The sequence below is a fragment of the Bison bison genome, unplaced genomic scaffold (assembly GCF_000754665.1).
Source record: "Bison bison bison isolate TAMUID 2011002044 unplaced genomic scaffold, Bison_UMD1.0 scf7180017864495, whole genome shotgun sequence".
Classification (NCBI taxonomy): domain Eukaryota; kingdom Metazoa; phylum Chordata; class Mammalia; order Artiodactyla; family Bovidae; genus Bison; species Bison bison.
The window spans coordinates 7,086,094-7,098,613 of record NW_011495054.1 but is presented as its reverse complement, the minus strand read 5'-3'; the positions used below and the strand labels follow the sequence as shown (position 1 = coordinate 7,098,613).

At 47.3% G+C, this 12,520-nt stretch overlaps 1 protein-coding gene across 7 annotated transcripts in view; it reads left to right on the top strand.

The window, feature by feature from the left end:
* The window catches only part of UBE3B (ubiquitin protein ligase E3B), a 45,891-nt gene that overhangs the window by 13,538 nt on the left and 19,833 nt on the right, over positions 1-12,520 (top strand). For all 7 annotated transcript variants that reach the window (XM_010828664.1, XM_010828660.1, XM_010828663.1 and 4 more), the window contains 8 exons: positions 943-1,048; positions 1,323-1,443; positions 2,426-2,603; positions 3,042-3,205; positions 4,340-4,507; positions 9,311-9,482; positions 11,031-11,149; positions 11,938-12,052. In XM_010828664.1, the coding sequence (XP_010826966.1) occupies positions 943-1,048; positions 1,323-1,443; positions 2,426-2,603; positions 3,042-3,205; positions 4,340-4,507; positions 9,311-9,482; positions 11,031-11,149; positions 11,938-12,052 (1,143 nt within the window). The remainder of the gene's footprint in view (positions 1-942; positions 1,049-1,322; positions 1,444-2,425; positions 2,604-3,041; positions 3,206-4,339; positions 4,508-9,310; positions 9,483-11,030; positions 11,150-11,937; positions 12,053-12,520) is intronic.

Below are 12,520 nucleotides of genomic sequence, written 5' to 3'. Positions count from 1 at the left end.
ACAGTTTGCCAAGCTGGTCTAGAAACCATTAGCCACATGGGACTCTTTCAAATGGAAATGTATTAAAATTAAATACAATTAAGAATTCAGTTCCTTGATTTCATTAGCCACATTTCAGGTGGCTCAGAGACCACAGGTGACTAGTGAAAACCATATTGACAGTACAACTTAAGGAATATTTCCATCATCACAGGAGGTTCGGTTGGACAAGCCTGCTCTATCTGATGAGAACTCTATGTAAAAAGTCAAAAGAAAGGGGAGATTAATGATATATTTTATTTAAACCACTGTATCTAAAATTGCCATCTTTGCATGGAATCAATACTTTTATTTATTCTCATTAAAATTGTGTGCATGCTCTGTCACGTAAGTTGTATCCGACTCTTTGTGACCCCACAGATTGTAACCCACCAGGCTCCTCTGTCCGTGGGATTTCCCAGGCAGGAATAACTGGAGTAGGTTGCCATTTCCTTCTCCAGGGAATCTTCCCGACCCAGGGATTGAACCTACCTCTCCTGCGATGGCAGACGAGTTCTTTACCCCTGAGCCACAGGAAGCCCTGTTGGTGACTTAGCAGCAAACACACCCATGTCAGCATCACAGCGCTGGCAGCCCAGGAGCCCCTCTCTGTTTCCTTTCCTGTCACTACTCCCTCCTCCTCTCCCATGTATATAGTTTCTTATCCTGCTCTTTTTAAGTCAGTTAAAGAGTGAGGATTCTCTGATGTCAATAAAACTTCAGTGAATTGATTTTTTCATAGCTTCATCATAAGCCATCACTGATTCAGCCCTTCCCCCAGGGGATGGGCCCATTTCACATCCAGTCTTCCTTGAAGTCCTGTGAAGCATACCTTCAGGGGATTTGGGGGTGTTGGTGGGATTGTTCTTCTGTTCCAGGTTTGCAGTACAGTCCTCTTGAGTGAGGTGATCTGTCTGTGTCTAGCCCCGTGCTTGCTGCACAATTTTCAGACAATCTAATCCGGCCGTTCCTCATCCACATCGTGTCCGTGCCCGCCCTCGTGACTCATCTCAGCACCGTGACCCCCGAGGTCAGTGGGCTCTGCACTCCCACAATCCCATTTTTGCCTTTGTCTTTAGAATAGAAATTTTAGCCTCTTCTCCTGACGTTTCTCCAAAATCAGTAGCCACCGTAGACATACTCAGGCTGGAAGCCCAAAGAAAAGGGGTCTTATCTTTCTTTTCTCCCTGGTGATGGAGAACATGTTTGGCAGTCAGGGGGTGGTCTGCAGGTGACGGGGTTCACGCTCTGGTGGGAAATTCCTCCTGTCAGCCTCCACTTTAACAGTCTGCGATTGTTCGCAGCGCCTCACTGTTTTAGAATCTCATGACATGCTCCGTAAATTCATCGCATTTTTAAGAGATGAAGATCGATGCCGTGATGTGTGTGAAAGCTTGGAAGGATGCCATACGCTTTGTCTCATGGGTGAGTACCCACGGTCGGAATTTGATGGTGTCCTGGGCATGGGCAAAAGCCCAGGGGTTTTGCTTTCCACCATTCTGGAGACCACAAGCTGTTTTTAGTACAAGCTGGAAGTGCTTACAGTAAAAGGTAAATAGTTAAACTAGATACATAAAATTGAAAGTCACATGGAAAATGTATCAGCATGGCAGACCAGGTGAGTGACCGTAAGTGAATGTTACATTTCAGCCCTTTTGCTTCCTGGCAGCCAGGGAAAAATGGAAAGGTGTGAGTTCCTGGAGAATTCTCAGCTCAGGAGAGCAGAGAGCACAATGGGTGGGGCTTAGACCAGAATGGAGTCTAGCATTTATTTTACATTTTCATTTAGATGAGGAAAGGGTTTGTGGATAGGAGAGTTTAAAACAGCAGAATTCTGTTTGCCTCATTAGAGGAAATAGAGGAATTAGAAATTAGAGGGGGAAAAAAGGGTTAGAGGAAATATAAAAAGGTTCTTAGGGCTACATTTTAAAGGAGTCGATGGTAAGAGTAAGACATTAAGTAACTTCAGTGAACACTAAATAACAGTGGTTTTCCAGGACTTTCAGATCTTCTTCAGAAGATCATTCCTTGTGTTGACCCTTGATTTTAGAATACTAGTATAATGAAGTGTTATGCTCACTTAAAAATCTGGCCTTTTGCTTGTTACTTCAAATAATCCTCACATCAAGATAGGGGATCCTTGTTCCAATGTTGCAGAGGAGGAAGCAGACTCGAGAGGTGGGTTGAGGGTCGGCCAGCTCACCTGCAGCAGAGCCTGGACTGGAGGCCGGATCGGCCTGTTTCTGAGCCCTGACCTGTGCTGCAGCCCCAGCACCACAGGTCCCTCTCCAGGGACTTTATTCCTGCCCATGGACATGGGTGCCTGGGCCCGGGGCAGGGAGCAGGGCTGGGAGGCGAGGAAGCATGTTGGCCCCGGCCCATCGCACTCCACCTTCTCTCTTTGCAGGCAACCTCCTGCAGTTGGGCTCCCTCAGCCCCAGGGTGTTAGAGGAGGAGACAGACGGCTTCGTGAGTCTGCTCACCCAGATGCTCTGCTACTGTCAGAAGTACGTGTCCCAGAAGAAGTCCAACCTGACCCACTGGCACCCCGTCCTCGGCTGGTTCTCCCAGTCCGTGGACTACGGGTGAGTCCTGGAGGCAGAGCCCTGCCTGTCTTGTCTCCTTCTCCTGCCTGCCTCCCACCACTGCCCCCGCCTCTCGTCGAGATTGGTGGGCCAGCTATGAAGACGATGGCGCACTAGGCATCAGGCAGCTTTCGTTGACGGGGTGGTGAACAGGATGGAATCAGGATGAAGAGCGAACAGGTCGAGGGTGGCTGGGAGGCGACTGAGACCCATGGGGCCTGGGGAGAGCCGTGGGGCTGCCCCAGCAAAGGAAGCCTGGGTGGAGCACAAGCTGAGGAGGAGATCGGTGCCACTGCACCCGGGCCTCAGCGGCAGTTTGGGGACCCCACACCTCTCTTAGGGTCCTATTTGCCGTGCCGAGGGGCAGTTCCCAGCCACCCCTCCAGATGGCCTCCTGTCAGGTGGGGTTGACATGCCCCCTCTCCTGCTCTCGCCCAGCCTCAACGAGTCCATGCCCTTGATCACCAAGCAGCTGCAGTTCCTGTGGGGGGTGCCTCTTATCCGGGTCTTCTTCAGCGACATCCTGAGCAAGAAGCTGCTGGAGACCCAGGAGCCGGCCCATGCGCCGCCAGCCTCCCCGCAGAACGTGCTGCCCGTGAAGAGTGAGTGGCTCCGCCTGCCCCAAGTCCAGCTCCTCAATGGCCCTGGGTGCCTGGGAGTCCCCTCTGTCACATGATCTCTGTCCTCTCTCTTGAAGATTTGAGATGGCTTAAGTCTAACAGAACAGTGAGAGAAAATCCTTAGGGAGAGAAAACAAGGGCTAGGGAATAACTGTGAACAAAATCAAGGTCGAGTGTCCTGAGCATCCATAGATGGTCCATGAGGGCGGCTGCACTCATTTCTGAGCTTCCATTCGGCTGGAAGTTTCTGTTTTTGGCTTTGAATTTCTAATAGCCAGAAATGAGAAGGAATTTATGGACCTTTTCTTATTCTCATTAGTAGAAAGAAGGAGGAGGACTGATTTCTTAAGGGAGGTAGAGCTTTTCTGAGTTTCTAGTCATAAAAGATAACCTCCCCTGTGGAATTCCTAATATAGGGACAGTGGTCACTGGGCAGGCTGCCACCTCAGTGTCCCCCTTGCAGGATCCATGGAAGCGGGTCCCATGGAAAGGTTTCTCATAGCCTATGCCGGTAAAATGAAGGCAGTGCTTCTGCCACATAATTTGGAGGGCTTACCTGCCTGTGGCAGATTGTGGGGTTCAGTGTGGCTTTTCTCCTGCCGCCCAGCGTATTGCAGAGTTCCATGTTGTAGCCATCAGTGAGCACGGGCTTGTACCTTCAGCAGGATATAAATGGGAAGGTGTAAACGAGTGCAACCCCAAACCGAATATGTGTACTTGAAGTTGATGCTGCTACTTGCCTCTGAAAGCACAGCACGTTGGGAATCAGCCAGGCCCCACACTTCTCCCCCCTTCCCCTAGTAGAGTCCTCAGATTTTACCTTTGTGGGTTCTAAAGTTAAGTGGTTACAGTAAAGGAATCCACAAACTGAATCGATACGTTCTGCTTGTTCTGAAGAGTCTCCTATTCTGAAGAGGTCTTTGTGTTCTCCCAAAAACCTGTTGTCACTGCTTTTCTGATTTACCCCAAAGAGAGGATTCGAATCACAGGAGAGCCTCCCTGTCTGGCTCCGGCTGGAAGTTTGGAGCTCTACTGAAACGCCCTTCCCTTTTCTGGGGAGGCGTTGGGCAGATGGCTGAGCTCCTACTCACATGCTCCCTCTCCTCTCGCCGGCAGCTCTCCTAAAGCGAGCGTTTCAGAAGTCAGCGTCAGTCCGCAACATACTGAGGCCCGTCGGGGGCAAGCGTGTGGACTCCACGGAGGCGCAGAAGGTCTGCAGGGTCTGCGTCCTCTACCAGACTTCGCTGGCGACTCTCACCCAGATCCGGCTGCAGGTCCTCACAGGTCCGGGGTCCCAGGGCGGCCTTTGCCCTCGCTCACATCTGCCAGACCAGTTCTCTAAGATGTTGATTCTCTCCTGGCTTCCTTGACTCAGAAATCATGTTGAAGAAGGGTGTCTTTGCTGTTCTTCTTAGAGATTGGCCCACGTCAGCTATAGCTCGAGTTCATCCTAGGCCTAGCACTTCTAGTTTGTTCCTGAGACCTGGCTTTTATTTCCATTATGAAGTACAACTGGCTTTCTAAAAAAGTTAATTTTTTTTTAATGAATAGAAAACTAGAAAAGACAAGAAACAGAGAAAAGAAAATTTAAACCACTCTTAATCCCACAGTCTGTAGGTAACCATTTGGTCCTGAGTGTGTTACATATATATGTATTTAGATTGAAATGTATAGTTTTTTTCCCCTTTCTGTTAATCACATTATAAGCATTTTGTCTCAGAATTCTTTAAAACCTCACTTTTTTTAAACTTTTAATTTTGTATTGGGGTATAGCCAATTAACAATGTTGTGTTAGCTTCAGGTGGACAACAAAAGGGACTCAGCCATACATGTACATGTATCCATTCTCCCCGGACTCCCCTCCCATCCAGGCTGCCACTTAACATTGAGCAGAGTTCCCTGTGCTCTACCGTAGGTCCTTGTTGTTAAACTCTCATTTTTATTGGCTGCAGGAGACCTCATTTCATGGATATGCCCGACATTTTCCTTTTTAGCTGAGCAGGGAAGAAAGTCCCCACTGTGAGCAGAGAATTGGGCATCAGGGCTTGGAAGTTGCAGTGCAAGAATTGTTCGTATGGTTGGTATTGTGAGGACAAAATGTAAGCCTTGAAGCTGCTGACTGCATAAAGGGTCAAGAATTTCTCTGTTGCTTTTTACATTTTTTTGAATCAAATTGCTGCTGCTTCTGTCTTTCACTCTTAACTTGTGTTGTTGTTCAGTCGCTCAGTCGTGTCTGACTCTCTGACCTCATGGACAGGCTTCCCTGTCCTTCACTCTTTCCCAGAGTTTGCTCAGACTCGTGTCCATTGAGTCGGTGATGCCATCCAACCATCTCATCTTCTGTCATCACTTACTTACTCATCTTCAAATATTTATAGAGCCTGTGAGTGTTGGGCATTGAAGACACAAGAGGGAATAAGACAGCCAAGATCTGTGTTCCCAAAAGTGTTGCATTCTAGTAGTGTGAAGACAATAATAAGCAAGAGGTAAATACATTTGCTATAATGAAGGGCGCTGTGACAGTCAGAGTGATGAGAGACGTTGTTGACTTGGACCAGAGCACATTTGGGGCCAGACAGTTGTGTGTTGTAAAGGTGGTCCTGTCCATTGGAGGATGTTCAGCTGCCCCTGGCACCTTACCTACAGGGTCCAGTAGTCCCTCTTCCCCACTCATGACAACCATACGTGTCTCCCAGCATTGTCCAGTGCCCCTTCTGGGGCAAATCATCCCTGGTTGAGAATCACTGGGCCAATGGGGATGAAAGTGGGAGGATTATGATGTGTTTTAGAGGTGGAATCGACAGGTCTCACGGGTAGATTGGATCTGGGGAAGTGAGGTGAGATCAGGGGGCATCTAGAGTTCTCTTGGGCTGTGATGAGTATAGGGTGCCTGCTGGACCCGCAGTGGAGATGCCAAGCCAGCATGCAAATGTGCTGCTCGGGGGTTGAGCAGAGGGGCGGGTGAAAGGCCTGGGGCTGAGGGCCGCTTTCCTGAGTGCAAAGGAGGGGGCACAGATGAACTGGCATCCCAGCACCCAGTGGGAGAGTCCGGGAAGCATACTGAGTCAGATTTTGAGGTTGTAGCCTGTGTCCAATTTTTTAAGATAACCAGAGTAAACAGCCCCCATTGTCCCAGTGAGAGCATCCAAAAGAAGTTTCCTGGGCAAGCAGAGAATACATGATTTTAGGGAATTCCCTGGCAGTCCAGTGGTTAGAACTCAGTGCTTTCATTGCTGGGAACCGGGTCCAGTCCCTGGATGAGGAACTACAAATCCCACAGGTTGTGCCACATGGCTAATTTAAAAAAAAAGATAAACTAAAGTCTGTGTAGTATTCATTCTGTCAGTTTGGCTGTACACAACACTGTACACGAATGATAGAAAGTAACATAGTGGTTTTAAAAATGCTGCAGTTTTCCTGCTCTCAGTCTGCAGAAGGTCTCCGTTTGTGCGCCTCACGTTCGTGTGTTGGTCCTGGAGCCACGTGCTGCCCCTCTGACACGGCTTCCAGACCACAGCCTCCCTGTTTCTGTCCAAGCTGCTCAGGAGGCAGCCCCGCTGAGCTGGTACACCACGCTGTAAATGAGCATGTTTGCCCTGTAGAAGTACACCTGTCATCTCTGCAGTGTTAACTACTTATCCCGTTTCTTTCTTTTTTTTAAGCTGAGTTTTAATAGTTGACATGCAGCATTATCTTCGTTTCAAGTGCGCAGCATAATCGTTTGGTATTTGTACACGTTGCGAAATGATCCACACAGGCTAGTTAACATTTGTCACCATACATTGTTAAAAAAATTTTTTTTCTTTTTTTTTTTTTCCTGTGATAAGGACTTTCAAGATCCACCCTCTTGGCAGCTTTCAGAAATGCAGTATATATATTGTTAACTGTGGTCCCCATGCTGTACTTTACATCCCCATGGTTTATTTATTTTATAACTTGAAGTATGTCCTTCTTTAAAAATATGTTTTATTTACTTATTTGGCTGTGCCAGGCCTTAGCTGTGGCATGCAGGATCTTTAGTTGTGACACGTGGGATCTAGTTCCCTGACCAGGGATTGACCCAGGGCGCCTGCACTGGGAGCACGGAGTCCTAGCCATGGACCCCCAGGGAAGTTTGTCGTTTTTGATCCTCTTCCCCCATTTTGCTTACCTTCCCCCGACCGCCCGCCCCCTTCCCCAGCAACCACTCATCTGTTCTGTGTCTGTTTGTTTTTAGTTCTCACATATAAATGAGATCATACAGTACAGTTGTCCTCAGGGTCCATCCTTGTTGTTACAGGTGGCAAGATGACCTTCCTTTTTTTATGACTGAATAGTATTCCTGTGTGTGTGTGTGTGTACACACTGATGGATACTTAGGTTGTGTCCTTACCTTGGCTATTGTAAACAATGCTCCTGTGAACATGGGGATGCATGTATCTTTCCAAATCAGTGTTTTTGTTTTCTTCCAATGAATGAATATGCAGAAGTAGAATTGTTGGAATCATACGGTAATTGTATTTTCTTTTTTTTTTTGAGGAATCTCCATACTGATTTCCATGATGACTGCACCAATTTACAGTCCCACCAATGGTGCACAAGGGTTCTCTTTTCTCCACATCCTCACCAGCACTAGTTAGTTCTTGTCTTTTTGAAGATAGCCGTGCTGACAGGTGTAAGGTGATCTCTTACCGTGGTTTGGTTTGCATTTCCCTGATGACGAGTAACGTTGAGCACCTTTACGTGTGCCTGTTTGTATGTCTTTTCCAGAAAAATGTGCTCAGATCCTCTGACCGCTTTTTAAGCAGATGGCTTGGGGGTTTTTTTGGTGTGTTTCATGAGTTCTTCATATAATTTGGATATTAACCCCTGATCAGGTATATGATTACAAGTATTTTCTTCCATCCCTTAGATTGCCTTTTCATTTTGTGGACGATTCTTTTGCTGTGCAGAAGCTTTTTAGTTTGCTCTAGTCCCACCTGCTGATTTTTATTTTCATTGGCTTTGTTTTTTCTGAGACCCTTGTCAAGCAACTTATATGATTTCTTCTAGAAGTTTCATGGTTTCAGATCTTATATTCAATTCTTTAATCCATTTTGAGTTTATTTTTGTGTACGGTATAAGATCGTAGTCTAGTTTCATTCTTTCGCCCATGGTGAATTTTTGTATGATGCTTCAAAGTATCTCTGCAGTGGTCGTTCACTGCTTTCCCATTTCTAAGAGATAGAATAATAGAAGTGGATGAGACAAAGCGCTGCTCAATGTGGATAAGCCTACAAGATATTTTAAAACAGGGATCAGCAAACTATGGCGCATGGGCCAAATCAGCTCACGCTTTTGTAAGTAAAGTTTTGTTGGAACACAGCTACATCCGTTTCTTTACCTATTGCCTGTGGCTGCTTCTGTTCTGCGATAGTAGCGTTGAGTAGTTTTGACGGAGACTGGTCCAGACTAAAAATCTAAAACTGCTCTCTGGCCTTTTCCACAAAAAAATTGCTAATCCCTGAAATAAAACATAAACACTGAGGGGGCGTCCCCGGTGGTCCAGTGGTTAAGACTTCACCTCGCAGTGCAGGGGTGTGGGCTCAGTCCTGGTTGGGCAGCTAAGATCCCAAGTGCCTCATGGCCAAAACCCCGAAACATGCAATGGAAGCAGTGTTGTAATAATTCGTTACTTTTCAAACGGTCCACATCAAAAAATCTTAAAAAAGAAAAACATAAACTTTGAGTCAGGTAGATCTGGGTTCTATTCTTGGGTCAGACACTTAGTGGCTGTGTGATTTGGGGCCAATTACTCAATCTGTCTGGGCTTCAGTTTCCTGCCTTATAAAAGGGCAATATCATGGGTTTCACAAGGTAAAAGGAAGTAGTGCCTGAGTATTCAGAATGGTATCTGATACATAGTAACTAAGCACCCATTGACTCTTAGCTGCTCTTATCATTGTTCTCATGGGCAACATTGTTCTCATGATGCTTTTCTTTGTAATGGCATTTTCTTTCTGTCACACGCATTGATAAGTTTAATCGTTTTGCTTTCCTGGAATGGAGGAGAAATAAGGGACCAGGTGGAGCCCCACCTGAAGCTTCGGTTTCTGTCTCCTTTTTCAGGTCTCACTTACCTCGATGACCTGCTGCCCAAACTGTGGGCATTTATCTGTGAGCTGGGGCCCCACGGAGGGCTGAAGCTCTTCTTGGAGTGCCTCAACAATGACACGGAGGAGTCTAAGCAGCTTCTGGCCATGCTGATGCTGTTCTGTGACTGTTCCCGGCACCTCATCACGTAGGTTGACCACTGTGGGGCTGAGTTCCTTTCCCCGAACGTGGAGTGGAGAGACCCAACTACAGTGTCAGCAAGGAAGCCATTGCTGATGGGATTACCTCGAGCATTTGGACCCATCGTTAAAAGGGGCAGACAAGACGTTTAACAAAGTGGGGGGCTTGTAGTAGACAGCATTTGTTAGCTCCCATCCTCTACAGGAGAGCCAGGCCACTACCGCTCGATGTGGGCTTTGGGGGCCCCTGGAGCTGGGTTCAGGCCACACCTTGGCTACTTACTCACTGGGCTAAGTAGTTACTCGGAAAAATTCCAGAGCCAGGGTGCAGAAGGTGGCCCAGCCACTGGCTGAGACACCCTGGGCCGGGGAGGAAGGGCCTCCGCCTCTCTGGGCCCGTTTCCTGAGCTCTAGTTGGGAACTCGTAGCACCTCTTGGCTGTGTGGCAAGGCAAGGGAGATCAGTGTTCAGCATAGTCTTGGCACAAGAAGAGGTCAGGATGTGCTGGCGGTTCTTGTCAAGCTCACCCTGGGCAAGTTGCTCAACCTCTCTGAGCCTCGGGTTCCTCAACAGTAGAATGGAAAACAGTATTACCAATCGGATAGGGAGTGAATGAGACAAGGAATGTCAAGGAGTTAGTACGGTGCCTGGCACGGCAGGAAATTAACAAATGTGAGCCCCCTGCCCTTCCTTTTTCTTTAAGTGTATGTGTCTACTTGAGTATTTGGTATTTTTTTTAATTTCACTTTTTCCACAAAAGATTAGTAAAGAATTGTAAGATGGAATGGACCTCAGGCAATTGCACACAGGTCTAGGAGGCGTTGGCAGATGGGTATTAGGGACACGTAGGTGGCGGGTTGGGTAAGAGTCACGTAGGGAGGGCTCAGAGAGCAGTTAGAGGTGAGAGCAGGGGTCTGCGGCTGCCGGTGAGAGACCCTTAATTGCCAGGCCAAGGGTGACCCAGGAGTGAGCCAAACCGTTAAGTGAGAATAGAGCAACTCCCAGGACATTTTTAGCTAGAACTGCATCATAAGGCTCATTTATTCATATGGTGTTTCAAACATTTATTCGTTCACCTTCAGATACTTGCCAGGTACCTACTAAGCGCCCCTAGTGTTTGCCACAGACGCAGAGTTAGAGTCTACTACTTCCGTCCGTAGACTCGTAGTCAGGATTCCTTGGTAATTCAAACATGAGTCGTGATAAGTGTCACAGTCAGGTCCTTAGGAATATGGAAAGTATGGAGTAGAGCGTGTTGTATCTTTCCTTTCTCAGTTGTATCTTCAACTTTCTACTACAGACAATTTCAAATCAATCGAAAGTGGAAAGAATAGTATGAACCTTCATGTACCATATCAGTCACCAACTTCAACAGTTACCAACTCACGGCCACTCTTGCTTCGTCTCTACCCGCAAGCCACTCTCCCACAGATCATCTTATCTGTAAAGTTTATTGACAAGTTAGAGCCTATTTCTTAACATTGTTTTGTCCAATGTAAGGTATAGATCTCTCCTTTTTCAGTGGGGAACTGTGAGTAACTTTCTGTCTGACTTAGGATCCTCGATGACATTGAAGTTTATGAAGAACAGATTTCATTCAAACTGGAAGAGCTGGTCACCATCTCCTCTTTTCTGAACTCCTTTGTGTTTAAGATGATCTGGGATGGAATCATAGGTAAAGTAAAGATGTCAGCCGTCTTTCACTTGACGCTCCACCCGGGGAGTCCAGAGTCTAGAACCACAGTTGATTCCTAGCCTTGTCCATCAGAGTTAATTTAAAAAATGCACCTCCATTCATGTAATTAGAAGTTTTATTTCTCCAGTCTCTGTGATCCCTTAACATAGCAGTGTGGTTGTGGAAGTCTTAGCCTACCAGGAAGCCTTCAGGATTTACATGTGTATGTAGGATTATTGTTGTTGTTTAGTCACCAAGTTGTGTCCAGCTCTTTGTGACCCCCATAGACTAGCCTGCCAGGCTCCTCCGTCCCAGACAAGGATACTGGAGTGGGTAGCCATTCTCTTCTCCAGAGGATCTTCCCAACCGAGGGATTGAACCCACATCTGCTGCATTGCAGGCCAATTCTTTACCACTGTGCCACCATTATTCATGATTAATTTTGCCCTGAATCTCCTTTTGATTCTTTGAGTTGATCTCCATGAAGATAAAACATGTGCCTGCTCACACTTAAGTTAGAGTGTACTTTGATTAAAAGGTCCTTTAGATGACATCCAAGTGGGAAACAGCATGCGTGATTGTGTCTGAGCGATTCCCGGGTCCCCACAGTTCCTTAGAGTGTACGCATGGAGCCTCTTAATCCTCTTGGTTCCATGTCACGTTCAGCTTGAGGGAGATGACGTCCTTGCTGGGACTCAAGGAGACGGAAGGAGACAGGGCTGTCTTCCCACCCACTCCAGTCCTGAGCAGCTCTCAGACCGTGGCTCTCCCCATTATTCACCCCACAGAGAACGCCAAGGGCGAGACCCTGGAGTTGTTCCAGTCCGTCCATGGGTGGCTGATGGTGCTGTACGAGCGGGACTGCCGGCGGCGCTTCGCGCCTGAGGACCACTGGCTGCGAAAGTGAGCGCCGGGTTTGTGGTGGGGGCAGGTTATGGAGGCCGGGGTCCCTCCATTACACTGGTCACCTGAGTGCTCAGCACACCGTGTTTTAGGGCCAAGAGAAGTTGGTCCTTCATCTTTATCCCGTCCTTTCATCTGCATATGTCCCTGTAAAGCACCTGTCAGGACAGGCCACCGCCCAGTTGCTTCTGTTAGGACCCGTTACACTCAGCGTGATGAGAGCTCATTTATGGCCGCAGAGCCAGATCACGTTTAGCAGATACTTCATATGCAAACTAGAAAGAAACGGGTTCTTTTCAGCCCAACTAAGCAACAGGTTATGATCATTAAAGGGAAGTTTTTTTCTGGCAGGATTAGTGGGATAAAAAAACCCATAGCCAGGTTCGTTAGGGGGTGCGGTGGAGGAAGTCCTCTTGCAATAACTAAAAGTAAGATCATGTCTACCTTTTTTTTTTTTTTAATTAGATC